The sequence below is a fragment of the Rutilus rutilus genome (assembly GCF_951802725.1).
Source record: "Rutilus rutilus genome assembly, chromosome: 24".
Lineage (NCBI taxonomy): Eukaryota > Metazoa > Chordata > Actinopteri > Cypriniformes > Leuciscidae > Rutilus > Rutilus rutilus.
In genome coordinates, this window is record NC_140228.1 from 6830762 (window position 1) to 6858638 (window position 27877).

The 27877-nt window shown below is 37.5% G+C and overlaps 2 protein-coding genes across 3 annotated transcripts; both read right to left on the minus strand.

Moving 5' to 3' along the window:
* Positions 1-414: 414 nt before the first annotated feature.
* On the minus strand, positions 415-11181 carry asb10 (ankyrin repeat and SOCS box containing 10). Of its 2 annotated transcripts, none has more exons than XM_084398276.1 (5): positions 10748-11181; positions 6944-7211; positions 5547-6051; positions 1841-1954; positions 415-1650 (listed from the first exon to the last, which is right to left on the minus strand). In XM_084398276.1, exons 1-5 carry the CDS (start codon positions 11055-11057, stop codon positions 1465-1467), a joined length of 1383 nt encoding a protein of 460 aa, XP_084254402.1. In that variant the 5' UTR covers positions 11058-11181; the 3' UTR covers positions 415-1464. The 2 variants fall into 2 exon arrangements, with proteins under 2 accessions (XP_084254402.1, XP_084254403.1); XM_084398277.1 differs by lacking the exon at positions 10748-11181 and adding an exon at positions 10151-10734 and having other exon boundaries at positions 420-1650.
* A 5504-nt stretch (positions 11182-16685) lies between these two features.
* On the minus strand, positions 16686-18167 carry h2bk1 (H2B.K variant histone 1). The gene is made up of 2 exons (XM_084398920.1): positions 17817-18167; positions 16686-17033 (listed from the first exon to the last, which is right to left on the minus strand). Exons 1-2 carry the CDS (start codon positions 17931-17933, stop codon positions 16797-16799), a joined length of 354 nt encoding a protein of 117 aa, XP_084255046.1. The 5' UTR covers positions 17934-18167; the 3' UTR covers positions 16686-16796.
* Positions 18168-27877: the final 9710 nt, after the last annotated feature.

Genomic DNA, 27877 nt, shown 5'->3' on the forward strand with positions numbered 1-27877 from the left:
TCTGAGGAGAAAGATAAATGAAGATGAAATCACTTATGGTGATGCTGACAAGGATAACGATATCAAATATAAGAAAGTGCCATCCAAGCATAATAATACAGTATTGTATTGTAAGCAAAGCCTCAAATTAGACATTAAATCAAGCACTTTAAATCATAAATGTTAAAATATTTAAGTTGATAGAATAGAATAGAATAGAATAGAATAGAATAGAATAGAATAGAATAGAATAGAATAGTAGAACCTTTCTCTCCTAAAAAGAAACATTTTAAATGTCAATCAATTTTTGCTAATTTAAAATGCTGGGTCGTTTCAACCCATGTTTGGGTCAAATATGGACAAACCCAATGGTTGCATTTTTTGCATTAATATGAAATAAAATAAGAAAAGCAGCTAAAATGAATGACATAAATAGAAATAAAAATGTTAACGTTTATTTTACAAGAACATTAAACCATTAAAGCATACAGAATGGTTTTGAATATTTTCAGAAACTGTCAATTTCGCATGAATTCCTATCAGTGCTTTGAAAACTTTGAAGAGTTCAGGTTCCATTAGAGCTCCATGGCGCCCCACTGTGGAAGATAATCAAATGGTGAAAGTGCTGCACTGAATATATGAACTTTACAAACTGACCTTCCGCATACACCTCCTGTTTTGTTCTTCATAAAACTCTTTCATCTTTTCTTTCTTTCTTTTAATGCTTTAAAATAGATATCAGTAATAGTAAAACACATTTTAAAGTCATCATTAAACCAAATAGGCAATTCTTGTTTTTCCTATGTATGGAACATAAATATTTTATTTTTATTTTTAAATTCATGTGCCCTCGTAATCTTTAATCTTCCCCTCCCTCTTGCAGCGATGTCTCTTCTCTGATGATGTGTTTACTGGCGTGAGGGCGGGGCAACCTGTCACTCACATGAGATCCACCAATAGCAAACCTCAACCATCCAATCATTTCCCCATGGACAAAATCAAGAAGGCACTTCACTCGGATGTATACGTCACAATGGTCACGTGATTTTACCAAGTAAGACGTTCCAGGATTAACATATTTTGTTGATCCTGGAACAACATTCCTGTCTGGAATTTTAATCTTAACCCTCTCCCTAAAACTAACCCTATCCACAAGTTAACCCTAAAATCAGAGGGAAATATAACACTGATGTAGAAGCACCTAACCCTGGTTGTAAGCCTAAACTTATATATAAACTGTAAACTTATCCTTCAAATCCGATTGGTGGATTGAAATGTTGTTCAGAAATGTTGATCCAGTGTTGCACATGGTGAAATCACATTCATCATGTCACAACAGGGTAGGAAAGACTATCGCAACTTCCATTTCATGCCGACTTTACACAAAAAACTTGCTATCCTTCAGAATCACAAAGAATGAAACAAAACTCAATGACTTGATGGATGCTTGTGTGCACGCTTGTGTGTTCTCAGGTTTGTGGTCTCTCAGTGCATATAGTCTTTGAATGCCAGCATTATATAATTTTTTAGAAAGGTTGGCAGACCCAGTTTAGGGAGCACCCAGTGCAAGCGACCCTCCAGAAAGGCTCGGAGTCTGTGGCGGGCCAGGTGCTGGAGACATCGAGGAGTTTGGCTCAGTGCAAACAGGGATTCGTAGAATTCCCGGTGTTTCTGTGCCAAAACAAGAGACTGAATTCACATGATCTGATATTATAAGAAGATTATTTTGAGATTAGTAGTGAAACCCATTGGGGTTTTGCTTTTTTAAAAATAAAACTTGTTTTTTAACATTCAGTTAAACATTCAGTACATTATATATAAGAAAACATTGAAAAAAGTCAAAAGCTTGACATCATCTGACCTGAAACACTTCAGGAGGAACAGCTTCTACCCAGGCGTCAGTGATTTTCAGCCGGTCATAGGCGTTGAAGAGCACTTCTATTGTTCGTGGAGATGTGCAGCAATATTTCAACACCTGTGTCAGAGAATAAAGCGGTCATGTTCACAAGAAAAAGAAAACAGGGAAATGAAACTCAGATATCAAATATATTGTTTATAGCTGTTTTTTTTATTTGAATATATTTTAAAATGTAATTTATTCCTGTGATGCAAAGCTGAATTTTTTAGCATCTGGATGAATGTGTCACGTGATCCTTCAGAAATCACTCTAATATATTCTATTAATTTCTTATTATGATCAATGTTGAAATCTTTTATAACATTATGAATGTCTTTACTGTCCCTTTTGACCAATTTAATACATCCTTGCTAAATAATAAATGTTAAAAAAGTAAATCAAATATGAATAAAGTCTTGTTTATCTCTGAAAATAGATCCAAATGTAACGTTCTTCAGAAACTAACAGAATAGATCACAAGGAATCAAATGGCCAGATCTTAATAAGAATAAACCCTTTCCCAGTAAAAAAAAAAATACATCCGAAATTGCATACTTCCCTATATAGTAGGCGAAAAACAGTATGTGACAAAAGAAGTATGTCCGAGTTCACAGTACTGTTGGCAAAATTACCCGTATGTCCAACTACTTCCGGCAAGATTCTGAAGTGTGCATACGATAAACACTTTACTATATCCCATGAGTCCATGGGAGAGGATTTATGATAGGTAAAGCGGTAGGTCACCTGATAATGGCAACATGGCGAATGTAGTACGTCCAGATTTGGTGGTTGTGAAGTAATTACTTATTCAATATAAGTACCTACTCAAGAGAGTATGCGATTTCAGACGCAGCCGGTCATAGATCAGCAGGTTTTTGTCAGTTTCCACCTGGTGCAACAGCCCCACCTGTGTTGTGGAGGTCAAAGGTGGATAGTTGTAGTTTTGGGGGAACATGGCATGGAATAATTAACTACTTGGGCTGATGAACAGATTGGGCCCCCCTCTGGGGGATTGTGGGGAATTTCTGCAATTACTGCTAATTAATCTCCTATTAACATTTGCCTCGTTAAGACTCAGGCAATTTATTTGGCACAAGTGGGACTCATTGGATGCGTGATGTCAAGTGTTTTTAACTGTGCGCTTTTGAAAGACAGAAATAAATCCATCTGAAAGTGATTATTTCTGTATTTGTGACAACTAAAGTATCATATGCTGCTTGCGGTGAACTTTAATGATGCCTTTGAGTTCATTCATTTCTATATGTTGAATAGGATAAATCCTGTATATCCTGTGTGCTAAAGAAAACTGTAATTTACAGACTGCAGATGGAGGTCTTCTGGAGACGTGGGTTCGTTCTGTACAAGTGGCAAAAAGGTTAGTTCCCAATTTTACTGTGCATAGTTATAAAACGAATAGAATGTAAAAATGAAAATTCTGTCATTTATTCACCTTCATGACTTTCTTTTGTGGTTTCTTTCATAACATTATAAATGGCTTTACTGTCACTTTTGACAAATTTAACTTGTCCTATATATAAAAATATCCTAAAAGTGAGAAATATCAGTAGTGCATACCACTAATAAAAAAAAAACCTTAAGGAATATTTTAATTTAATCATAATTTGGAACCAATCCTAAACAGTCTTTATGAGATAATTAGGGAAATAAGTCAGAATAAGAATGAAAAAATAACCATAAATTCTAAAAACTGAAAAATAAGCATTTCAGTATATCCAGCATGAATTGGTACAATCAGATAACTCTTAAAGTGCCCCTGTTATGCTGTTTTAAAGGTTCCTAATTTTATTTTGGATGTCTCCTACAATAGTTTTACATGCATCCAAGGTTACAAAACACTTTGATTTTCTCATAATACACATTGAATATCACCTGATTTCTCAAAGAGTCTGAAAACGGTTTGTTCGTAGATTCTGGCTGAATCCAAAATTGCCCCCTAAACCCTCAATCACTATTCCCTACATACAGTTCACTTGAAGGAATGAATGAAAATGAGTGAGCGAATTCGGACAGCCGTTGAGCGTACATCAGTTGTACACTCGTTATTGCAGTGCAATGTGGGATTGAACAAGTGCACTCAATAACGTCCACTATGGTTTCGGACACCACTACTAATGGCTGTCCCCTCAAATAATGCCCTATTTGAGGGTATAGGGGGTGATTTTGGATTTAGCCAATGTCTCTATAAACCCTTCCTTTCCACAACCCTACTCTGCTCTGATTGGTTAGATGGCTCAGTCTGTTGTGATTGGTCTATAGCTTACAGTGCGTGCTGGAAACGAAACGCATATTACCATATCTGAATTTCAGCTCTGGATCTTCCTCAGCACTTGATACGAACAGTAATGATGGCGTCGTTTTTTCCGTATCAATTCTAGCGTGAGTCTTCGTCCTTTTGAACTGCAGCAAAGTGGATTTGCTTTCGCAGAGCTGAAAATAGCTTCTTCTCGACATGTCGAAAACACAAACCAAACTCTTCCAGTCTCAGCTACAACTACAGTGTTTGAGGGTCAAAGTAGACGTCGTTCGCCGGCAGCCATTGACCATAGGCTGGTATTATGCAAATTTGTTACATTGTTACATGTAACAGGAAGTGAGACTGGAATTGCTGATGACTCATTTCAGCAGTTCAGAATTTATTCTTTTATTCGTCTTGCAGACGTTTTACATTTTATTACGCACTGCATGAAAGGTGATATTCGAAAAAACATAATAGGGGCACTTTAAAGGGATACTCCACTTTTTTTGGAAATAGGCTCATTTTACAACTCCCCCAGAGTTAAACAGTTGAGTTTTACCGTTTTTGGATCCATTCAGCCGATCTCCGGGTCTGGCGGTACCACTTTTAGTATAGCTTAGCATAGATCATTGAATCGGACAGGACCATTAGCATCTCTCTCAAAAAAATGACCAAAGAGTTTCAATATTTTTCCTATTTAAAACTTGACTCTTCTGTAGTTACATCGTGTATTAAGACAGACGGAAAATAAAAAGTTGCAATTTTCTAGGCTGATATGGCTAGGAACTATACTCTCATTCCTGCGTAATAATCAAGAAACGTTGCTGCCGTACCATGAGTCCAGCAGGCATAATGATATGACGCAGCGCCTGAAAATAGGTCTAATAGGTTAGACAAACTTAGTCCCGGTCACGTTGGAAGTTACCAAGCTGGGGACTATTTTCAGGCGCTGCGTCATATCATTACGCCTGCTGGACTCATGGTACGGCAGCAACGTTTCTTGATTATTACGCAGGAATGAGAGTATAGTTCCTAGCCATATCAGCCTAGAAAATCGCAACTTTACATTTTCCGTCAGTCTTAGTACACGATGTAACTACAGAAGAGTCACGTTTTAAATAGGAAAAATATCAACTCTTTAGTCATTTTTTTTTTGAGAGAGATGCTAATGGTCTTGTCCGATTCAATGATCTATGCTAAGCTATGCTAAAAGTGGTACCGCCAGACCCGGAGATCGGCTGAATGGATTCGAAAATGGTAAAACTCAACTGTTTAACTCTGGGGGAGTTGTAAAATGAGCCTATTTCCAAAAAAAGTGGAGTATCCCTTTAAAGTTTTCCAATCTTATTAGATTGGTTCCAAATTAGGATTCCTTGACTAGGGATATAGTAATAGTCCGCGTCCAGTGCTGACCTTGGGCAGAGCTCCAGGCCACACTCTGATGGAGCCGTAGTTGAGAAGAGCCTGAACGATCCTCTCGGGCTCATGGTCCGTCTTGTAGGCCACCACCTTCAGGATGTTATGCATTGGTGCTTCGCCACCGTAATCCATTTCGTTGACCAAGGCTTTGTTCTTAAGCAGTAGATCCACCACGTCAGGGTTGACGTTCTTACACGCCATATGCAGTGGAGTCTGCTTGTCCGCATCACTGACCTGTACGTCCGCCCCAGCAGAGACCAGCATGTGGCAAACACGACTGTAGCGCTCCAGAGACGAGCGGTCCTGAGGCTGGGAGCACGCGGCATTCAGAGGTGTGTGTCCTTCGTCGTTTCGTAGGTTTAGCGCAGCTCCGTGTCGTAAGTAGAGCTCCACGTGATCTGGAAGGCCATGGCGGGCCGCCACATGAAGGGCCGTGTCGTTCTCATCCAAGCTTTGACTGTTGATCAAAGCGCCGAACGTAAGTAGATGTTTTGCACACCTGGAAAAACATACACAAATATTACATTCTGCATTAGCTATATCATCAAACAACATAAAAGTCTGCGTTGTCTACAAGTACACTACCGGACAAAAGTTTGAGGTCAGTAAGATTTTTAATGGTTTTGAAAGATAATATTTGGTAAACAAAATACAGTAAAAATTGTGATATTGTATATCATTACGATTTAAAATAGCTGTTTTTTATTGTCGTATATTTTAAGATGTAATTTATTCCTATGATGCAAAGCTGAATTTTCAGCATCATTACTCCAGGCTTTAGTGTCACATGATCCTTCAGAAATCATTTTAATATGCTGATTTGCTGCTCAAGAAACATTTCTGATTATCATTGTTGAAGACAGCTGTGCTGCTTAGTGTTTTTGTGGAAACCGTGATACACCACCATTCAATAGTTAATACTTTTATTCAGCAAGGGCACATTAAATTGATAAAAAATGACAGTAACAGCATTTATAATGTTACAAAAGATTTATATTTCAAATAAATACTGGTAAAACAAATCCTAAAAATGTATACATTTCCTCACAAGTATCGATACATACATTGATAAAAATAAGAACCATAATTAATAATTTGAGCACTAATAATAACTGAGCCGCAATATTAGAATCAGCATATTAGAATGATTTCTGAAAGATCATGTGACTGAAGACTGGAGTAATGATGCTGAAAATTCAGCTTTGATCACAGGAATAGAAATATTCAAATAGAAATATATTTCTTCTTTCAAAAACAAACAAAAAAACATAATTATTCCAAACTTTTGAGCGGTGGTACACCTTCGTTTCAAGTGTCAATCTGACAGTCATTTGAAATGGTGAAGTTCACCACAGGATTTCCTGTAATCACAGCGCTGAACAAGCACTTACTCAAGGGAATCGAGTTCAGTGCACACGTGCAGGGGCATCTGCCCGTCTTCATTGGCTGCGTTGGCATTGGCTCTGTACTGCAGCAACAGCTTGGCACACTCGGGCTGGCACTCCTCACAGGCCTCATGCAGGGCAGTGGTGCCCCCAGGTGCCAGGTCCACTCGAGCGCCCCTCACGAGGAGATGCCGCAGACATTCGGTGAAACCCCGGCCAGCGGTGATGTGCAGTGGCGTGGTCAGCTCTTGTTCATACGTCAATGACCACAGTCCTGAACAAAAGAGCACGGTTATGAGATTATCTGAATATTACGATATTCAATATTGCAGTTAGTTTCGATTTTGGATCAGGAAATCATGAACAGGACTGGAGAGTTTGAAGATTTAAAGCATTTTTGCTCCGTTTGTGTGGATGCCAACCAAAGTGACAGGGCTAAAATCTAGGGAAGGGGCATAAGATAGAAAAAAAGACTCTTATAGGCTTTTTGTGTGTATTAGTTGACTAATTTGTAGTCCGTAAAGTTTGGTCCGTAAGATTTCTTCATGTTTTTGACAGAAGTCTCTTCTGCTCACCAAGGCTGCATTTATTTGATCAAAAATACAGTAAAAACAGTAAAACTGTGAAATATTATTCCTATTTAAACATGTTCTATCTGAATATATTATAAAATGTAATTTATTCCTGTGATGCAAAGCTAAACTTCCAGCATGATTACTCCAGATCTTTCAAAAATCATTCTAATATGCTGATTTACTGCTCAATTATTATTGTTGCACAATTACTAATAATGTTTCTTATTATTATTATTAATGTTGAAAACATTTTTGCTGCTTAATATTTATGCTTAATATTTTTGTGGAAACCATGATAAAAAAAATTTCCCAAGGATTATTTGATCAAGAGAAAGCTCAAATAACAGAATTTATTTGAAACCGAAATCTTATTATTAATATCTTTACTGTCACTTTTGACCATTTTAATGTATCCTTGCTGAATAAAAGTATTCATTTCTTTTTTTTTAAATCTTACTGAACTAAACTTTTAAATGGTAGTATACTTAGTATACTATCGGTACATGTTTAATCTTAACAATAATTCTATAAATATCCAAAGCAATTTCCATTGTTTTTTTTATTTATTTAGTTGTTTAATGACATTCCAGATGCATTGTAACTGTAACATCACACACAGTGCTGTAGGTTAATCTGAATTCACTCATTTACTGTTAACAGAATGCTAAATGAGTCAAACACCAACATCCAACATAATGCCTCTGACACTTACAGTGTGTTCTTATAGATTAATAAATTAGCAGATGCCATGATGCACAAGAGCAGACAATCTTGTTCAGTTTCATTACTTGCAAAATGACAATGCGGACAGTCAGTTTATAATGTAACACGCCAAGAAAAGTTTGTCTCCCATGCAATACTCATTTTTTTTGTGATCAGGTTTCAAGGGAACACGCATAAACACAAACTCATAAAAAGACCCCGAAGCAACCTCAAAGACACAGTCGGGGTGGTGCAATAAGAAGAGAGCAATCTATGTGTAACCGGAACACATAGGGGAACAAATAACTGTGACAGCAGGCGAGTCTGACGTGGAAATACTGGAAATGAAGATACGCTTTAGAGTGGCAAAGTTTAAGCACTTGTGTATGTGCACAGGAATGTATACTCTGCTGTGATACTTAGGTAGACACAATGCATGACAAAATTATTATTATTAAATTAGTTAAGTATTTTATCCACACTTTAAATGGGCTATCACAGCATTTTATGCTGTATTCTGTGCTAGTAAGTAGTCAGGTTTTTAGATTTCATAATTATTTATAAGATTATTTTATCATGCTGTACAAATAAATGTGTTTTAACTGTTTCAAGTGTGAAACATTCTAAAAATAATATTCGACGTTGTTTCCCTCAGAAGCTGAAAATTTCACAATGCATAAAAGTTTCTGCGATGATACGAAGCTCATTCCTTAAAGGAATAGTTCACCCAATAATGAAAATTCTGTCAGTAATTACTCATCCTCATGTTGTTCCAACCCCGTAAGACTTTCGTTCATCTTCGGAGCATAAATTAAGATATTTTTTATCAAAAAATCTGTCTCACTCCTCCATAGGCTTCTATGTTATTGAAACTTGCCGGCCCAGAAAGTTAGTAAAGACAATGTTTAAAATAGTCCAAGTGACTATACAGTGGCTCAACCATAAGTTTATCAAGCAATGAGAATACTTTTTGTGCGCAAAAAAAAAAAAAAAATTACGACTTTTATGCGCACAAAAAGTATTCTCGTCGTTTGATAAACTTATGGTTGAGCCACCGTAGTCACTTGGACTATTTAAAACATTGTCTTTACTAACTTTCTGGTTTACTAACCGAAGATGAACGAAAGTCTTACGGGGTTGGAACAACATGAGGGTGAGTAATTATTGACAGAATTTTCATTTTTGGGTGAACTAACCCTTTGAATAATACAAGCATTGTCTGTGGCTAAACAACTGTTGCGTGACATTCTAGTACGTCACCTTTGACACAATTTTGAATGCTAACCCAAACTCAGGAGGTCTGAAAGTGTGCTAATCTAAACCGGGCGCTAACAAGGATGCTAAAGACCTCAGCCTAGCATCAGTCGCTAGCGTGCCTCTTGAGGCCAGGGGAGTGAGGTTTACACGTTCAACTCTTACTGGCCTACGTCTGTTACACTAAAACGCATTCAAAATTACAAGTGTGAAGTTACTCTTAACCCAGGGTTAAAAATGGCCTCAACCTGGGGTTAAAAATGACATTTAAATCAGTTTTATAGGCTACACATAGTTTGAAAGGCCTAGATTTATGCCATTAAAGTCACTGAGAAAGTGGACTTGAACAATTTACTTCAATACCATTTTACTTGCTATCACTAACAAAAAACAGGTAAAATTTACAAAATTTTTGCATGTTTTACACTCAGTAAAGTAAAATGAAAAAAGCACACACTGATTTTACTCAGTTTTTCTAAGGCAAAAGTTACTTTAAACATACAATTTATAGTTTGTCACTGCTTGTGCACAAATCAGTTGTGGTAAAATGTTCAACAATTGTTTTGTTTTAAGTAAACTAAACAAGCAGCAAGAATTATTTTTCCCCCATTGCATAGAAATATCATATGGTATATCATAAACACCAAGCACAATTTCACATCATTGTGTGTTCCTAACATACTTAGCCCTTTGTAGTTGAACCTGAAGTTCTTCCACTCCTCTATGTTGCTGGTGTCATATATGGCATCGATGAGATAAGCATATTCTGGGTCATCAATGATACTAATAACGGTGATGTCATCTCCGACCAGAAGCGCATTCCAGAACTGGAGGATACATCCTGACGCTTGAGCCGTTGCGATCACGTCGCTGCGATATTTCTTTTGCTTTAGAAATTTAATCTTTGGCCCCATGTGTGAGGTAAAGCAAGGATCAGCTACGAATCCAGCTTCTTCTTCACGGTTGTGTTGGTTGCCTGAAGTGCTTTTCAGACTGGGCACAATGTTATAGATCTTTGCCCTGAATATGTCTGGTTAGTCTGCTGCCTGTTTTTAGAAAGGGGCTATTTTAAGGACGCCTTGCGTAACCTTTAGAACGGTCCAGAAACCCGAGACTGTCTGGCCAATCTGAGAAGTAATCAGTTCAAGTAATCGTGAGAATCGAAACAGATCTGTTGGGGGCAACCGAAATACTCTAGGCTCTAGGAGACAAACGCAAAGTTGAGCTTGACAACAACTTGCGCAAAGTTGAGCTCGGTTGCACAACAGCTTGTTCTTACCTCTCACTTTTCCACTTGCGTAGCGCATGGCTCCTCCCTGTGGCTGGATGAGCAGGTCTGAAGGAAAGCCTTTGGAGAAAAGCTCTTTCACGGCCTCTATATCTCCAGTGTACAGGGCATTTTGAACAACAAGGTCTCGGCACACCATCGGAGAGTTTCCCACGGTCTGCCTGGAAGACGTCCCTCTGTCCCGGGCTTCTTTCCTCAGCAGATACCCACTGAGAACCGGGGCAGCCAGTCTCATCTGGTGCCGCTCCTGCTCTAAAGAGCGCAGAGAGCTTGGATTATACGTGGGAGTCCTTCGAGACATGTCTAGACAAATCTTCACCTAAAGCTTCTTTTGGCCTAGACACTCAAAGGCCTGGGATCTTTCAAATGGCCTTCTGCTCGGAGGGCTTGTTTTGACATCTGAGTTGGAACGTGGCCACATGTGCATCGAGACTATTTTTACAGTGTCACATGGGTGGGACATAACTTTTCAGATTATGTTCGCTATATAGAAGGCAGTGACTCATTGTTTATATCAAAACAGCCATTTACCAGCAGGTCAGCTCTGCCTTGTTTGTATTGTCATATCATTCACACTCTTGGGTGTTCGTATACTCGTAATTATAAATTATAAATTATGAAGCCAGTGACATTAAAAACATTTGAATTCTATCTATCTATCTATCTATCTATCTATCTATCTATCTATCTATCTATCTATCTGTCTATCTATCTGTCTATCTATCTGTCTGTCTGTCTGTCTGTCTGTCTGTCTGTCTGTCTGTCTATCTATCTATCGGTCTGTCTGTCTGTCTGTCTATCTATCTGTCTGTCTGTCTGTCTGTCTGTCTGTCTGTCTGTCTATCTATCTATCTATCTATCTATCTATCTGTCTGTCTATCTGTCTGTCTGTCTGTCTGTCTGTCTGTCTGTCTGTCTGTCTGTCTGTCTGTCTGTCTGTCTGTCTGTCTATCTATCTATCGGTCTGTCTGTCTGTCTATCTATCTATCTGTCTGTCTGTCTGTCTGTCTGTCTGTCTGTCTGTCTGTCTGTCTGTCTATCTATCTATCTATCTATCTATCTATCTGTCTGTATGTCTGTCTGTCTATCTGTCTGTCTGTCTGTCTGTCTGTCTATCATGCCTTTATACCTACAAACTTGAAAGCTTTTTTTAAATGTTTCTCAAAACTTGTTTCTCAAACAAGGCTTTGCTTCTTTTCTTGTTAAAGATTTTTTCTTTTAAATTATTTTTTAATTGCAATTCATTAATTTCCTTACATTCAATTTCAAATTGCAATTCTGCATCCTGCCTGCTACCTCACTTCTATACGAATTCAGAAATTAGATTGCAATTTAAAAGGCATTCTCAATTTAATCTATTTATCTTTATGTTTTCTCAATTATAAAAATGCGTCTTAATGCAATAATTATGATTATAATTTCTTAAATGATGATCCACCATCTCTTTTTTTTTCTCCCAGAAAAAAATTCCACATTCCGGTTTGCTCTAAAGACACTGCCTCGCGATGTCTTATCCATATGTTAATGACCCTGCCAATAGGAATATAAATGACATTTATTCCATTTTGCCATGCAGTAATAGCTGTCACATTGACTGAAGGCATCAAAAAGTTGCGACTTTGCGAACACACATTACAGGCGAGGCAGAGAATGGGAAGATTGTTTTGCTGCTGGAGTACATCCTTTTAAATGATACACATAATGAGTTTATAATATGCATCTGGGCTACCTCCTCACTACTTTGATGTCTTCCAAATGGCCCGGGTATCATCAGCAAAACATGTAGGCACTTTCCCGCCCCATTGCCTCCCAAATGTATTTTAAATATCATTCCTTGTAACGCAATTATTTAAAACGTTGAACTAAACACTTACTAATGGGGAAAAAAGACAGTGACTTCCATGAATTCATTTCTCAAATGGTGGACATTCAATTTTTGTGGAGGCAGGGACTTTCTCAAGCAAGAAAAAGAAAGAAGTGCATTGAATCAGCACTCCCTCGACTCGTTCGTCTTACTCCCTGCGGACAACACACACACACACACACGCATATACATATGCACGTACACAGACACACACTCGTTTGTCTTGCTCCCTGTGGATAGAAGATGTCTATCATTTTGTCCTGCCGTGAGCTTAACAGTGAGGCCATCTGTAGGGTTAGGCTGGTCCGGTCAGACTAATGCTTGCTGTTGAGGACCGTCACCGGACTTCCAGAACAGGCTAATGATCGTAACCTTCATCAGTGCAATTAGACAATTAGTTCCTGCTGATTATCTCCCACTTAAGACTGCTGCGCCTCATGTTAAAATCATAAGAATACACCGCTGAAACATCTAGGCCTGCTCGGCGTGCAACACTAGACGGTACTAATGAATTTACTAATTAAAGGAACAAAGAGAAGACCAAGAATTAGAAATGCGAGCTAATTGGTTGAGACTAATTGATAACAATCATTATTTTTCGAGGAATAACCAACATGATTATGAGCTGTTTGAATGGTGCCGCTGCAAATGAACGTAGCTTTGAGCCGGATGGATTGAAGAACATCATGAAGAGTGTTAGTTTGTGGTTTGTGCAGTAAACTGAACATCTAATGGACTTCCTTTCAGAAGTATAAAATACAATATTAATTAGTATTGTTTAGTCTTGTTTCCAAGAGGCCAATCTGGTGGTTCCTCACTGACTACTAATAGCAATAACCACCGCTCAGGGATGGGAATAGTCATGACACAAAGACATACTGTTCAAAAGTTTAGGATCAGTAATATTTTGCTCACCAAGGCTGCAGGTATTTGATCAAAAATACAGTAAAAACAGTAAAATTGTGAAATATTATTGCAACTTAAAATAACTCTTTTCTATTTTAATATATTTCAAAATGTAATTTATTTCTGTGAATTTTCATCATCATTACTCCAGTCTTCAGTGTCACATGATCCTTCAGAAATCATTCTAATATGCCGAAATAGAAACATTTCTTATTATTTTATCAATGTTGAAAGCTGCTATTTTCGTGGAACCCGATTTTATATGGAATGGAAATCTTTTGTAACACGATATCTTCACTATTGCTTTAGATCAATGTAATGCATCCTTGCTGAAAAGTAATCATTTCTTAAAAAAAAAAAGAAAAAAAAAAAAGAGGTTACTGACCTCAAACTTTTAAATGGTAAGATGCCCAGATGAGCAAATATTGGTCATGCCTATAGTCATTATTCTGAATTTTTCCAAACAGAACCTGCAGCAGAAGGTGTTGTATAGGTTTGAGTTGATTCAACAATACAGTATCAACTTTAATGTAGCATCTTCCATTGCTATCCTCCAGATTGGGCTCTGTTCAGTTCTGAAACATTAACTTTGAGGGATTAATTGAATTTCTGAGACTCAGACTCATTAATATGCCTCAGTAGAGAATATTATATCAAATTAATTTATGCGGCAAGTTTGCCAAAATCGTGAGTCAACGTTGGCACCGACATCAAAAGTTAGCTGGCATTACGAGGCGTAATTCTTCACGAGATTGGCGTTCATGATAGCCGCATTGTCCCGTTGCTCAAAAAAAGCTCGCAATTCTGTTTTATAGCCGGTTGGTCCTAACGTTTTGAGTAGATTATTGAAATTTAGTAATGAGGTGAAATTTGTAATGAGGTTAGGGCGACGCGGTTGCATTTTCTTTCTGCAAAATTGCTTTCTCTCGTTCTTTTCGAGCGCCCAGAACCCACAACGCATGGTGTGTGTTGCTCTGTTGATTGTGTACGACCGGGCACCCTCTTCATTATGGCAATTGAGAGGTTCATATTTCAACCTAATAGCTCTCGATAACTTTAACAATTGATCACAACCTCATTTTATTGCGAGCCGAGTTAATACACGCTTCCCTGCCAAGTAGAACATTTTCTAATGATGTACTTGTGCACCAAAACAATGCGGGGCCCAGCGCCTGCATTAGTTACTAATGTCCCCATCCGTAATGTGCTTATACCACCCAAAAGAGAAAGAGAGAGAGAGGGAGAGTGTGTGCAAAAATGAAATGAGCGCATGGGGATCTATGAGGGAACCGCAAGATCAAGGGGAACATGGTGATGATGACGATAACGCTTAAGACGTTGTCATTAATGACACCATCACCCTCGCTGCCGTAATATGTCCATAGACATGCCATCATTAGCATATATAAGATCATCAGTAAGGCTTATCGTAGGAGCCAGAGAGGGAGGGCTGGGAATACAGAACACCAGAATTCCTCAGATTTCCCTGATTAATGAAGGGCAAAACATGATTTGTTTTCACCAAAGCTTCCTCCTGTGAAATACTTCATTGGTCAGCTACTAGACTGTAAAATGGACAAATTATTATATCAGTATGAGCTTTTTAAATACAAAAATAAAATTGTAGGTCTATTTAATGCTTCTCATTATGGTTTCTCAAATGCATGAGTCTCTCACAATGCATGTGACCGGTATAGCTTTGTCTCTCAGTCTCACCATATATATAATTTCATGTCCATAAATACGCTTCACAGGGAGTCATGTTGGAAAATCCAATTACTGCAGTTCAAATTGAACATTTGTCAGCATTTATGTAAAAGTTATTCATTACAATTTGCTAGTACCTTGTGGTACGTGTGATTAGTTTTGTAGCTATACAGGTGGGCATATTTCCCATACATTTAGTAAGAAAATGTTGCACTTACAAATAATTAAAATATCAACCAAAAATGACACGTATCATTTGCTACATAAAAATATAATAGGATTATCAAAATAATTTTGCCAGAATATATCAGGTGAAAGAAATGTCCAGATCTTTTCTTTACACATAACTTTGTTGCAAAAATGTCGAGCACAAACATTCCCATGAAGTTTTTGATTCACTGTGGTTTCTTTTGTTTGAAGTACAGAGAAATTTGTGGTGTAATTGTGCTGTTTATTCATTAAATTTCAACTAAAAAAAAAAATCGTTTTCCCATGTAAAATTAATCCAGTGTGGAAAACAATCTCATGCACATGGCAAATGAAAGTGTTGCTCCTATCTGTTCCAGTCTGTGACTATTTGACTCGGTACCTCATGAAAAACACTAAATTACATTCCGTGAGTTGCTCAGGTCTCAATAGTGTTGAAATGACTCCATCTAGTGGCGAAAATACAACACAACAGTGTGAAAGATCACTGCAGATAACAGAAAGATGCACTTTATTGATCCCTGAGGGTAAATTGAGATATTCATGTCCTGATTTGCAAGATATTATACACTCCAAACTGTATGCGATCACTATGGCTAAGCTATAAACCTTTAAGAAGTTCAGAACAAAATTGCAGCTTGAAAGAGAAACTTTGACTTTCCTTGGCCACTAAGTCACATTTTAGCCCAGTTATACCCTCAATACATCTTTGAGATGAAGAATCTTAAAGGGATAGTTCACCCAAAAATGAAAGTTTTGTCATCATTTACTCACCCTTATGTCGTTCCAAACTCGCAAGACTTTCGTTCATCTTCAGAACACAAAGATCTTTTTTTGATGAAATCTGAGAGCTTTCTGTCCCTCCATTGACAGCAACGCAACTACCACTTTGACGCTTCAAAAAGTTCATAAAGAGATCGTAAAACTAATCCATATGAATTGAGCGGTTTAGTCCAAATTTTCTGAAGTGACACGATCGCTTTATATGAGGAACAGATTGAATATCCTTTAATAAAACTAATAATCATGTAAAGAAAATTCAGTAGTACTATGGTAACAGCATGGCAATATTCTATAACAGCAATATTTAATCAGCTGTTTCCATGTTTTGTAGTATAGTATACATTGTACATATGCGTATAATCTGATACCATTCTATCCCTCAGTGCTGTGTTCTTCTGCACTCGCAAATAAACCTGAGCAAAGAGATTGCTTTCTAAACCAGAATAACGAATACCGGTTCCACCCAATTTTCTGTATGCATTTATTAATATTGAATAATGATTGCAAACATGGCCTTTACATTTTTTTTTATTAGTTGAAAAGACTCCCACGCCTTGGGCAGCTCTCAGGTGATCACTTGGAGCTGGTGTATTTGGTGACGGCCTTGGTTCCCTCTGACACGGCGTGTTTGGCGAGTTCTCCGGGCAGCAGGAGCCTGACTGCGGTCTGCACCTCTCGGCTCGTGATGGTGGAGCGCTTGTTATAGTGCGCCAGCCGGGACGCCTCTGTAGCGATGCGCTCGAACACGTCATTAACAAACGAGTTCATGATGCTCATGGCCCTGCTGGAGATACCAGTGTCTGGATGAACCTACACACACACACACACACACACACACACACAGTTCTGTGATTAAAATAATACATTATAACATCTATTAATGAGGGTAAACAACTCTTCCGCCTGGTAATATAGCCAATTGGCCTAATAACTGTGGGCCCCTTATAGGTTCCAAGCAGCAATTCAGGTCAAAAAAAACAATCACATGGTGGGGTGTTTATGTCTTTTGGTTATATTTTAGTAGTACTGTCAAATCGATTAATAACATAAATGTGAGAGTCGATGAGAGGTTTTGATCCACTTCTAATGTTGACTACTGAAGACAGACAGACAGACAGGCAGACAGACAGACAGTTTATTGAGGTGTTGTGTGTCCCAGCCATAATTCTATGGATTATATGGATAATGCCATTTAGAACCTGGATAAAAGTTACATTATAAAATATACTTACATTTATTGGATGAAAAGGTTCTTTTTTTTTTTTTTTTATAAAAACAATTTCGTTTTCTTGTGGGTATTAATTGACTAAATTGATAGGCCAATCAAGTTGTAAACATTGGTTCCCGACTCGGACAAATCTAAAACAAACGGTTCTTTGTTCAGGGAGTCAAAAAGACGCATGACTCGAAAACCTCTCGGAGTGATTCAACCGATACATCGAAAAGATTCGACTCATAAGAATGATCCATTCACGAATCTATCGCGATTGCACGTGGCGTCAAACGCAGGTCAGTAATCAACATTTACAGTAGGAATCATCCGTTTGAAAGGTATTCTTCGATAATCTTTATGATTTATGAAAACTCACCTACCTGCTTCAAAACTTTGTAGATATACACTGCATAAGTTTCCCTCCTCTTTGCTCTCCGTTTAGTTGTTTTTTTGTCTCCTGGTACTTTTCCTTTTTTTTTTGCTCCTTCATTAGACATACTGGATTTTTCTTTTTATTAATAACACTAGGCAATATTTGTTGCTTTCAGCTACGTGTTTGCCGCTTCGGCAGGTCTTCAGCAGGCCTTCATCAGCCATTTATGACGTGTACGGAAGTGTACACTAATTGGAAAGCGTCTGCTCTCAATCTCGCGTGGCGAACGGAAGTAAGATCACCACTCACTCACTCACTCAGCCTTCAGGATATCCAGTAAGCGTCCAAGTCGTTTTATTTTGCTACCTCCTGTGTCACATTTTAGTTGATAAACAGATCAGTTAAAGGGGTAGTTAAGCCAAAAATGAAAATTATCAATTACTCACCCTCATGTTGTTTCAAACCTGTATGAGTTTTTTCTTCTTCTCCATATTACTATGGAAGTCAATGGGGTCCATCAACAGTTTGGTTACCGACATTCTTCAAAATATCTTCTTTTGTGTTCAGCAGACGAATGAAACTTAAACAGGTTTGGGAAAACATGAGGATGAGTAAATTATGACAGAATTACAATTTTTGGATGAACTACAAATACTTTTATTTAACTCTTTCTTTTCCTTGTTCATAAAACTACAGAGATCATACTGCCATAGGAGGAATATTGCACAATGAATGAGCTTGACTTTTTATCTTCCATGATGAATGACCCAGAAATAATTTTTAACTAATTAAATGATTAAATGACAAAGTTAAGACACTGTTACACAACTGCATTAAAAATGTATGTTTTAATTTCCAAGATGATAACTGGTCACTGATATTGATGAATTAAACATTCAACCTAGCGACGTCATGTTTCAAAATGAAGTATGTTGTTACATTTTACAGTGTTTTGCATATTATTTAAAAAAAGCAGTCTCAGAGTAGTATGCAGTTTGATATCCAGTGTTTTATTGCATTGCAGGTAGCTTTCAGCTGGGAGTTTTGGCGCATTGTATTTCATGCCGTTGTATGATTTGATTTTTAGTTTTCGCTCTATTTAAAATGGAAGACTTCATTTGCCATTTATATTTATTGCTGCTTTCTGTAGATTCAGCCATAGTTACACCAAATATCACTTTTGAAATCCATAAAACATCTGGCCAAAGAAGAGACAAGGTTCAGGTGGTGAAAGGAAGCAAATTGCTCGTCACGCCTACAGTTAAATTAGCTTCCGGCATAATATGCCAATTATGTTAAAGAGCTGCACCTGCAGATACTCATTACAGCACAGCAAATTATGAGAGGCTAATATCTGTGCTACTTTTACCATTTTGAACTTCAGGAGAGCCTACTATACTGACCTAACTAGTAAATAATTGAATTTTGTTGTAGTGTGTACTATATGTGAGTGCTGTCAATGAAGTGCCATTGTTAAAATATTATCCCCCGGTTTCACAGACAAGGCTTAAGCCTTGACATATCTTAACCCATCAGTGCTATAGACAGTTCAAACATGCATTTTAACCTGGGACTAAACTTAAGCCTTGTCTGTGAAACCAGGGGTTAGAGTCTGTAACCTTGAAGGTTGACTGATATGGATTTTTCCAGAGTCTGCGTGGTCATAATTCTCATGTTATTCAGATAATCTAACAAAAATTGAGATGCATAAATATCATCAATAATTTTCTGCACTATATTTACTATTTGTTTATTTATTTAAGGGATAGTTCACCCAAAAATTTATATTAGCCCATGATTTGCTCACCCTCAAGTCATCCTAGGTGTAGGCTATGTGACGTTCTTCTTTCAGACGAATACAATCGGAGTTACATTAAAAAATGTCCTTTCTCCTCCAAGCTTTATAATGGCAGTGAATGGCTGTTTCTGTTTTGAAGTCCGTAAAAGTGCATCTTTTACAGTAGCTGAGACTAGAAGAGTTTGGTTTGTGTTTTTGACATGTTGAGAAGAAGCTGTTTTCTGCTCTACTAAAGCAAATCCACTTTGCTGCAGTTCAAAAGGATGAGGACTCAGGCTTAAATTGAAACTGTAAAACCGACGCCATCTTTACTGTTCGTATCACTGTGTATCAAGTGCTGAGGAAGATCCGGGGCTGAAATTTAGAAATGTTAATGGGCGTTTAGTTTCCCCACAAACGCTGTGAGTGGTCGACCATTCACAACAGACTGGGCCATCTGACCAATCAGAGCAGAGTAGGCTCTGGGAAATGTGGCATTTAGAGAGACTGAATCCTTTATTGAACCTTTTCAGACACTGTGAGAAAACCGGTGATGCTGCAATGTATATTATGAAAAATAGGTTATTTTTTTTTAACCTTGGAAGCATGTAAATCAAAAAAACTTGATTTCATGGCGACTTTAAAAATAACATTACAATAGGGGCACTTTAAATATCTTGTTTAGTGTTCCCTTCATGATCATTGATCAGTTTTGTTGCCTATGTAGCACTGCATCAGCAGAAGATGTGGCACACACTCAATAAACCATCAATACAAATCACAGAACTGTGTAAAAGACTTTTAGTCCCGTTGACTGTGATTATGACCCACTTTACCCAGAGATGGTGCATCTGGGAGGTTCCCCAAAGGTGTTGTCTCTCAGGAGAGACCATGTAAAGAAAGATCCGGTTCTGCTGACACTGACTGATAGAATGTAACCAGCCATTTATTATCTTGTTTTTTTATACCTTCATCCCTGAGTGATAAGCATGAGTGTTGTGTGTATGATTACAAAGTGACTCATATGTTTGGACTGCCGTTCGCTGTAAAAGGTCATCCTGTGCAGTCAGCCAACAGTTTGATAAAATTGCAGTGTGAATTGCTTGAATTAAGTCAGGGCATCATAAGCAAATAAGCAGTAAGAAAATCACATACATCTGCCTGGCTGAGTAAAGAACTGTATTTAGAATATTAATCTTTTTAAATTGCATATCTAGTATGTTTACATTTCTTTGTAGGTGTGCATGTCTCAGTTTAGTACATCTCGGTGCATTTATTTGCACAAATTTATTTGAATTGTAATAGCACTTACCTGGTATGTAGTATGCCTGCCTGGTCTGTCTGTCTGTCTTTTAAGGTTCGAACATAAAGGTTTGCTCTGTTTTCCAGCTTGTGACCAGAGATTTGTGTGCTGCAGGGCGAGCACTTTTTTTGTTACTGGACGAGACCTTTTGATATTTTCAATTTCACAGTCCCTCCGATCTGACAAGTTCATTGTACGGCAAGACTGATGTGCACCCTCAGGTTTAAGACTTCTCTCCACTTCCAAGAAAGGTGGTTTATCCTTTCTTTTATCCTCGCCTTTATCTATTTACAGCAGACATTTTTTTTTACCTGAGCCTCAAACTTTGCAAGAAAAAAACATTACCAAACATACAGTATGTGATTACTTGAGAGAAGGCCTCGTAATCAGTATTTGTGTTAAAGCATTCTGTTAGTTAATCTGTATGTTTTGTCCAGACCTTCTCTTGTCATTTTTTCAATTTCTTTGAAGAATGCATTTCCTTGGAGCAGTCTTATTTTAGTATTATTTATATACTATTAAAGTATTTAATAATAGTTTGAATATATATATATATATATATACAGTGAGGAAAATAAGTATTTGAACACCCTGCTATTTTGCAAGTTCTCCCACTTAGAAATCATGGAGGGGTCTGAAATTGTCATCGTAGGTGCATGTCCACTGTGAGAGACATAATCTAAAAAAAAAAATCCAGAAATCACAATGTATGATTTTTTAACTATTTATTTGTATGATACAGCTGCAAATAAGTATTTGAACACCTGAGAAAATCAATGTTAATATTTGGTACAGTAGCCTTTGTTTGCAATTACAGAGGTCAAATGTTTCCTGTAGTTTTTCACCAGGTTTGCACACACTGCAGGAGGGATTTTGGCCCACTCCTCCACACAGATCTTCTCTAGATCAGTCAGGTTTCTGGGCTGTCGCTGAGAAACACGGCGTTTGAGCTCCCTCCAAAGATTCTCTATTGGGTTTAGGTCTGGAGACTGGCTAGGCCACGCCAGAACCTTGATATGCTTCTTACAGAGCCACTCCTTGGTTATCCTGGCTGTGTGCTTCGGGTCATTGTCGTGTTGGAAGACCCAGCCTCGACCCATCTTCAATGCTCTAACTGAGGGAAGGAGGAGGTTCCCCAAAATCTCGCAATACATGGCCCCGGTCATCCTCTCCTTAATACAGTGCAGTCGCCCTGTCCCATCTGCAGAAAAACACCCCCAAAGCATGATGCTACCACCCCCATGCTTCACAGTAGGGATGGTGTTCTTGGGATGGTACTCATCATTCTTCTTCCTCCAAACACGTTTAGTGGAATTATGACCAAAAAGGTCTATTTTGGTCTCATCTGACCACATGACTTTCTCCCATGACTCCTCTGGATCATCCAAATGGTCATTGGCAAACTTAAGACGGGCCTTGACATGTGCTGGTTTAAGCAGGGGAACCTTCCGTGCCATGCATGATTTCAAACCATGACGTCTTAGTGTATTACCAACAGTAACCTTGGAAACGGTGGTCCCAGCTCTTTTCAGGTCATTGACCAGCTCCTCCCGTGTAGTTCTGGGCTGATTTCTTACCTTTCTTAGGATCATTGAGACCCCACGAGGTGAGATCTTGCATGGAGCCCCAGTCCGAGCGAGATTGACAGTCATGTTTAGCTTCTTCCATTTTCTAATGATTGCTCCAACAGTGGACCTTTTTTCACCAAGCTGCTTGGCAATTTCCCCGTAGCCCTTTCCAGCCTTGTGGAGGTGTACAATTTTGTCTCTAGTGTCTTTGGACAGCTCTTTGGTCTTGGCCATGTTAGTAGTTGGATTCTTACTGATTGTATGGGGTGGACAGGTGTCTTTATGCAGCTAACGACCTCAAACAGGTGCATCTAATTTAGGATAATAAATGGAGTGGAGGTGGACATTTTAAAGGCAGACTAACAGGTCTTTGAGGGTCAGAATTCTAGCTGATAGACAGGTGTTCAAATACTTATTTGCAGCTGTATCATACAAATAAATAGTTAAAAAATCATACATTGTGATTTCTGGATTTTTTTTTTTAGATTATGTCTCTCACAGTGGACATGCACCTACGATGACAATTTCAGACCCCTTCATGATTTCCAAGTGGGAGAACTTGCAAAATAGCAGGGTGTTCAAATACTTATTTTCCTCACTGTATATATATATATATATATATATATATATATATATATATATATACAGTTGTGGTCAGAATTAATCAAAATAACTTCCCCTCCCTCTTGCAACAAGATCTCTTCTCTTCTCTGATGATGTGTAAAACCTGTCACTCACCTGAGATCCACCAATAGCAGACCACAACCATCCAATCAATTCCAAATAGACAAAATTAAGTCCCGCCCTACTTTTTATTCTTTTTTTTCTTCTTCTTCGAGAAGCTGTTTCACTCAATATGTCACAATTGGGAAGAAAAAATTATCGCAATTTTTAAAAAGACTATCGCAACTTTTGTGAATTTCATTTTGTTTATTTTTCTTTTTGTATTTTGCTACATTTTAAAGGTATAGTGGAGGATCTTTCTGAATTTTAGATAAGACCCGCCCTCTCCACTTTTTGAATAAGTTTGATTGATTCACCAGAATGATTGACAATTAGGAGGACCAATAGTATAGGTGATCCACCCGGAAGTAAAAAATCCTCCATTATACCTTTAATCTGTTTTTTTGCCATAAATAGCTGTGGTAACTGGTATGGCATTACGGTAAGTTCTAATAAAAACACTGACCCAACATCTTGAATGAAGTTGTGAATAAAACAAAAAAGTATTATTGGCATATGTTTTGCAAGATAATACTTCTTCAGTCATTCTACTTCAAAACTTCCCATTTTAATTCAGTGTTACTTGCCATTTCTCTGTAATTATTTGTGAAATTGTCTAGCATTTTTTTGCGGGAAAATTGTTTCAATTAAATAGATTGTTTTAATAAATTGTTTCAATTGTATTCAATTCAAGTAAATCCTACACAAAAATGTGTTCAGTATAACTGAGGTGTTTAAACTGCTGTGTTCTACTGTTAGTTGCAACACAGATTTAGATTGCGTTAGATTGGCCACAGGTGTGGGATGATTTATTTCCTGGGTCAAGCAGTGTGGCCAGTGTCATTATGCTCGCCGTCGCTTCTCAGTAAGCAGTCTCAAGAGGCTCCTGCAAAACTGCAAAGCTTCATGATCCTTTAGTGTTTACAGCATATCTCAGCACGTATGAGAAGCGACCCTTTATCTCAGTTTTAAGATGCTTGCACTTTCATATTAGCTGCAGCATCCGTCTTAAAGGTGCCTTATGTAAAAATTGAGGTAAAAATATCCAAAAAATGAGCTACATGCATCAAAAGAATGAGAAGAAATAAGGGCGATGATGTCATTAAAAAAATGTCAAGTTATAGTGCTGCAGAGATATCAACCTCAATTAGCATTAGCATTAATAGCCACGGCCCGACAGGTGTCGTAATACCAGTTTCGGCCATGGGAGGCGGTATGCCGGCAACATAACCACCAGCCAAACATGCAATACACGAATAACTCGCACGGCTTGTGGGCGTACTTGAACCTGATGTCAATCGTGTGGAAAGTAGCTTACAGCCCACTACAACATTCAAATAAAATCTGATAAAAAAGGAACAGAACCAGAGTAAACATTGGCACTGCTTTCCATCGCTGGAGACAACTAATGGACATGAGAGAAATGAGGTTTGACTCCGAACTTGCAACATTTCTTTTGGTTTGGTAAGTAAGATGCTGTTAGTATTTCGTTAGAAGTTTGTTTTATATGTTTGTGTAGATTTTCGGGAAGTTATAACATAGAAATGTATCGAAGGCTGTTCGATAAACGTATATAACGTTCATAAATACAGTATTGTAATATAGTACACATAGCACAATCTCTATTGCTCTTTTTTTCTTGCCAACTACGTGACCTATATTATGTTTATTAAATGGCTTTCCTGAGGTAAATCTGACATAATTGTTCTCCAGCTGTGTTATTGACCTCTTCACGCTGATAAAAAACACTGATTGGTCGATATTATGTATGAGGAATACATTTTGGTAAGTTGTAGCCTAACGTTACTGTATCTTTCAGTGTTCGTGTTTTTTTTACTATTAGCTAGTAGAGATGATCGGTTCACATGCGCTAGGGATCTGTCGTGTAACATTTACAAGCGCCAAAACGGTATTTAATTGACAGAATCTGAGAGCTGAGATTTTTTTATATCATAACTAACCTGCTCTGTCTAGTTTGTCGGTATCCGTGTCCTCTTTGCTTCGTGATTTTTCTGTGCGTGAGAAAATTGATGTGTGGGGTGAGAGCGTGTGAAAAGTGTTTGCGTGTGTCTCACGGTGAATGCGTGAGAGTTGGAAGCTCTGGTTATGTTGGCGCTAGCTTGGTCAACATCAGCGAATGCTGTCTGTCAAATTAATGTAATTCAAACTAACAATAAAAATGTAATATGAACAAAACGAATATGAACATATTCACTGGTAAAGGTGAAGGGGAGTAGCTTGAAGATATTCATACTCTAGAGTAGACCAACTCACTTTCTGGAGGTATACTGCCCCCATCTGGTATGGAATGTGGAGTATGAATTTATTTATTTTTACATAAGGCACCTTTAAATCATCATTCTCGAGAGTGAATGTCTCACTCCTGCTTTTGAGCTGACTTCAGCGATATTCTCGGCTGAATGGGATTTTGAGTGTGTTCCAACTGCCCATTAAACAATTGTCTGGTAAATGACATGTGTCTGGTGAGTGTGCTTTTATATGTGTGGATGTCCACTCTTGTATCACTTTTTTTCTCATGTCTTGCCCTTCATTGCTTGTAATATTCAGAGACAACTGAGCAGTCATTAGTCTTTTGGCTCCTGCATGCATGATATATTTCATGCAGTATAAAACTGTCATCATTTCTGCTTTTCATATTTTTCCAAACCCACATTCCTCCATTGAACACAAATGTTGATGTTAAACATGTTGATGTTCATGCTGCTCTTTTCCATATAATGAAACTTGTTACGTAATATATTGGTATTATATCGGTTATCAGATATTTAAATTGATTTATCTGACAATATTTATCTGACTTTTAATTGTGCATGTTCATTTTACTATTTTTATAAATGCATGGCTTTGCTATCATCTAACACTTACTTAAAATTAATCTCTAAATCCGTCCTTAAATTTAGGCTTAAAATGAATAATTTTTTCACAATTTAAAAATTGTTGTGATGCCTAAACTCACATTTCAGACAATTAATTGTGTTTGTAAGTATTATGTATTTAAAATGGTATTATTTGCTTTTTATATACTTTTTGTAATTTTATTTTATGTAGACAACATAGTATAGAAATGTCATGTGTTATTTAACGGTTATAATTATGATTTATTGGTAGCAGACTGAATTTTAATATTGTTCAACCCTGAAAAGCTCATAAAAAGGATCATAAATGTGGTCTTCTGAACACATTGTTTTTAACTTATCTTCTCAAATCTAATTTCCCATTCATACATGCTGTCGGTGTGAAGCCAAACACCATTGATTCTCATTTATCTTAAAGTTCATATTCTGCCTGACATAAACTTTTATTTGTTGTTGTTGTTTTACAGATGTCTTAATGGGTTGGCTAGAGAGTGCCAATAGTCCAGTATTTATAAACCAGTGTTTATAAGTGTATGAATGACAGTAAGCCTGTTCCTCATGGCCTCTTATGACCAGAGGTCAACTCCCTGAGGGATTAATCTTATGGTTTGTGCCAAAATATCTCGCCATCTGTCAGGAAAAGCACATTGTCAATGCAAAGTGTTCATTGGGTTGTATTGAATCAAGCTTTGAACACATTGATCATATGTCAAACAAATCAATCATTGTACAGTTCCTTATTGCATATTGCACAGCAGGGTTGTGCACCATTTGGAATTGACTTGAAAATGCTTTTCAAATTCCAGTTAAATTGCTCAATTTTAATTAAGGTAGCCAACAGGAGATTTGAATGGAAAAGTAGAATTTAAAAAGAAATTAATATAACTGCAATAAGTGTAATTTTTAACTAGAAAGAGAATGTTTGTCAAGACAAACTTTTAATGATAATAGCTTGACAAATTCTTTTTTGGCAATTTTTCATACAGATCTGTTTGAAATGTCACCTGTGGAGATTTGGGCTTAATTTATTTACACATATTTATATTTAATACATTTATAAACCAGGGTGGAAGAATGCTTAATTTTCACTTCCTCTAATTCCAATTTAACTTCCTGTGGTGTGGCCAATTCAATTCACATTCACACTCATGAATTGAAAGGGCAGAAAAATGTCCAAAAATGGGCAGAAAAAAGTCCAAAAATGGCAGCAGAATGTCTTCTGCATCTTCCCAAGTTAATTGATTTAATTGTTTGCTGATGTGACTTTTATTTCAGAGTTTTAATCTTGTTCCAGGTGTTATCTATGTATGTATAACGTGAAATCCATTGGATCAGACATAAATGTTTTGACAAATGGACAAAAAAAGATTTGCTTAACTATTTTGCCAAACAGTTAAGCAAATCGTTGCCTAAAAGGGTTAAGATGTCAAGTGAGTTCAACTAGATCTTTACCAGTGCAAGTAAGAAAGCCCTCAAAAATGCATTATTGTAGCAAAAAATCTCCAGGTCGATGTTGGAGACCAATAAACAATTAGACAAAAAGCCTGTTAGTGAATTCCTGCCAATGGTGGCTAAAAACAGCTAATAGTTTGTTATACTTGGATGGTTTTGTCGAGCAAATTAGTTTTATGGTTGTTTTGTTGGTGACTCATCTTGCGTCTGTATGTGTGAGATATGATTTCAGCTGTCGATCACTGGTGACCAGGTACGATCTTTTATTCATTCAACCCTCAGGTGATGGTAGGAAGTAGGAACACACTCTAAACAGCTCTCACAAACTCCCAGAGTGCAACAGTAGAAATAAAGTGATTAGCACATTTG

Coding starts and splice junctions, on each gene's coding strand:
- asb10 (XM_084398276.1), bottom strand. CDS start 11,057: ATGTCTCGAAGGACTCCCACGTATAATCCAAGCTCTCTGCGCTCTTTA. Junction 6,052..6,943: donor ACTGAACTCGATTCCCTTGA/GTAAGTGCTTGT, acceptor ATGTTTTTCCAG/GTGTGCAAAACATCTACTTA. Junction 1,955..5,546: donor GGCCTGGAGCTCTGCCCAAG/GTCAGCACTGGA, acceptor TCTCTGACACAG/GTGTTGAAATATTGCTGCAC.
- h2bk1 (XM_084398920.1), bottom strand. CDS start 17,933: ATGTCTAATGAAGGAGCAAAAAAAAAAGGAAAAGTACCAGGAGACAAA. Junction 17,034..17,816: donor TCTACAAAGTTTTGAAGCAG/GTAGGTGAGTTT, acceptor GTGTGTGTGTAG/GTTCATCCAGACACTGGTAT.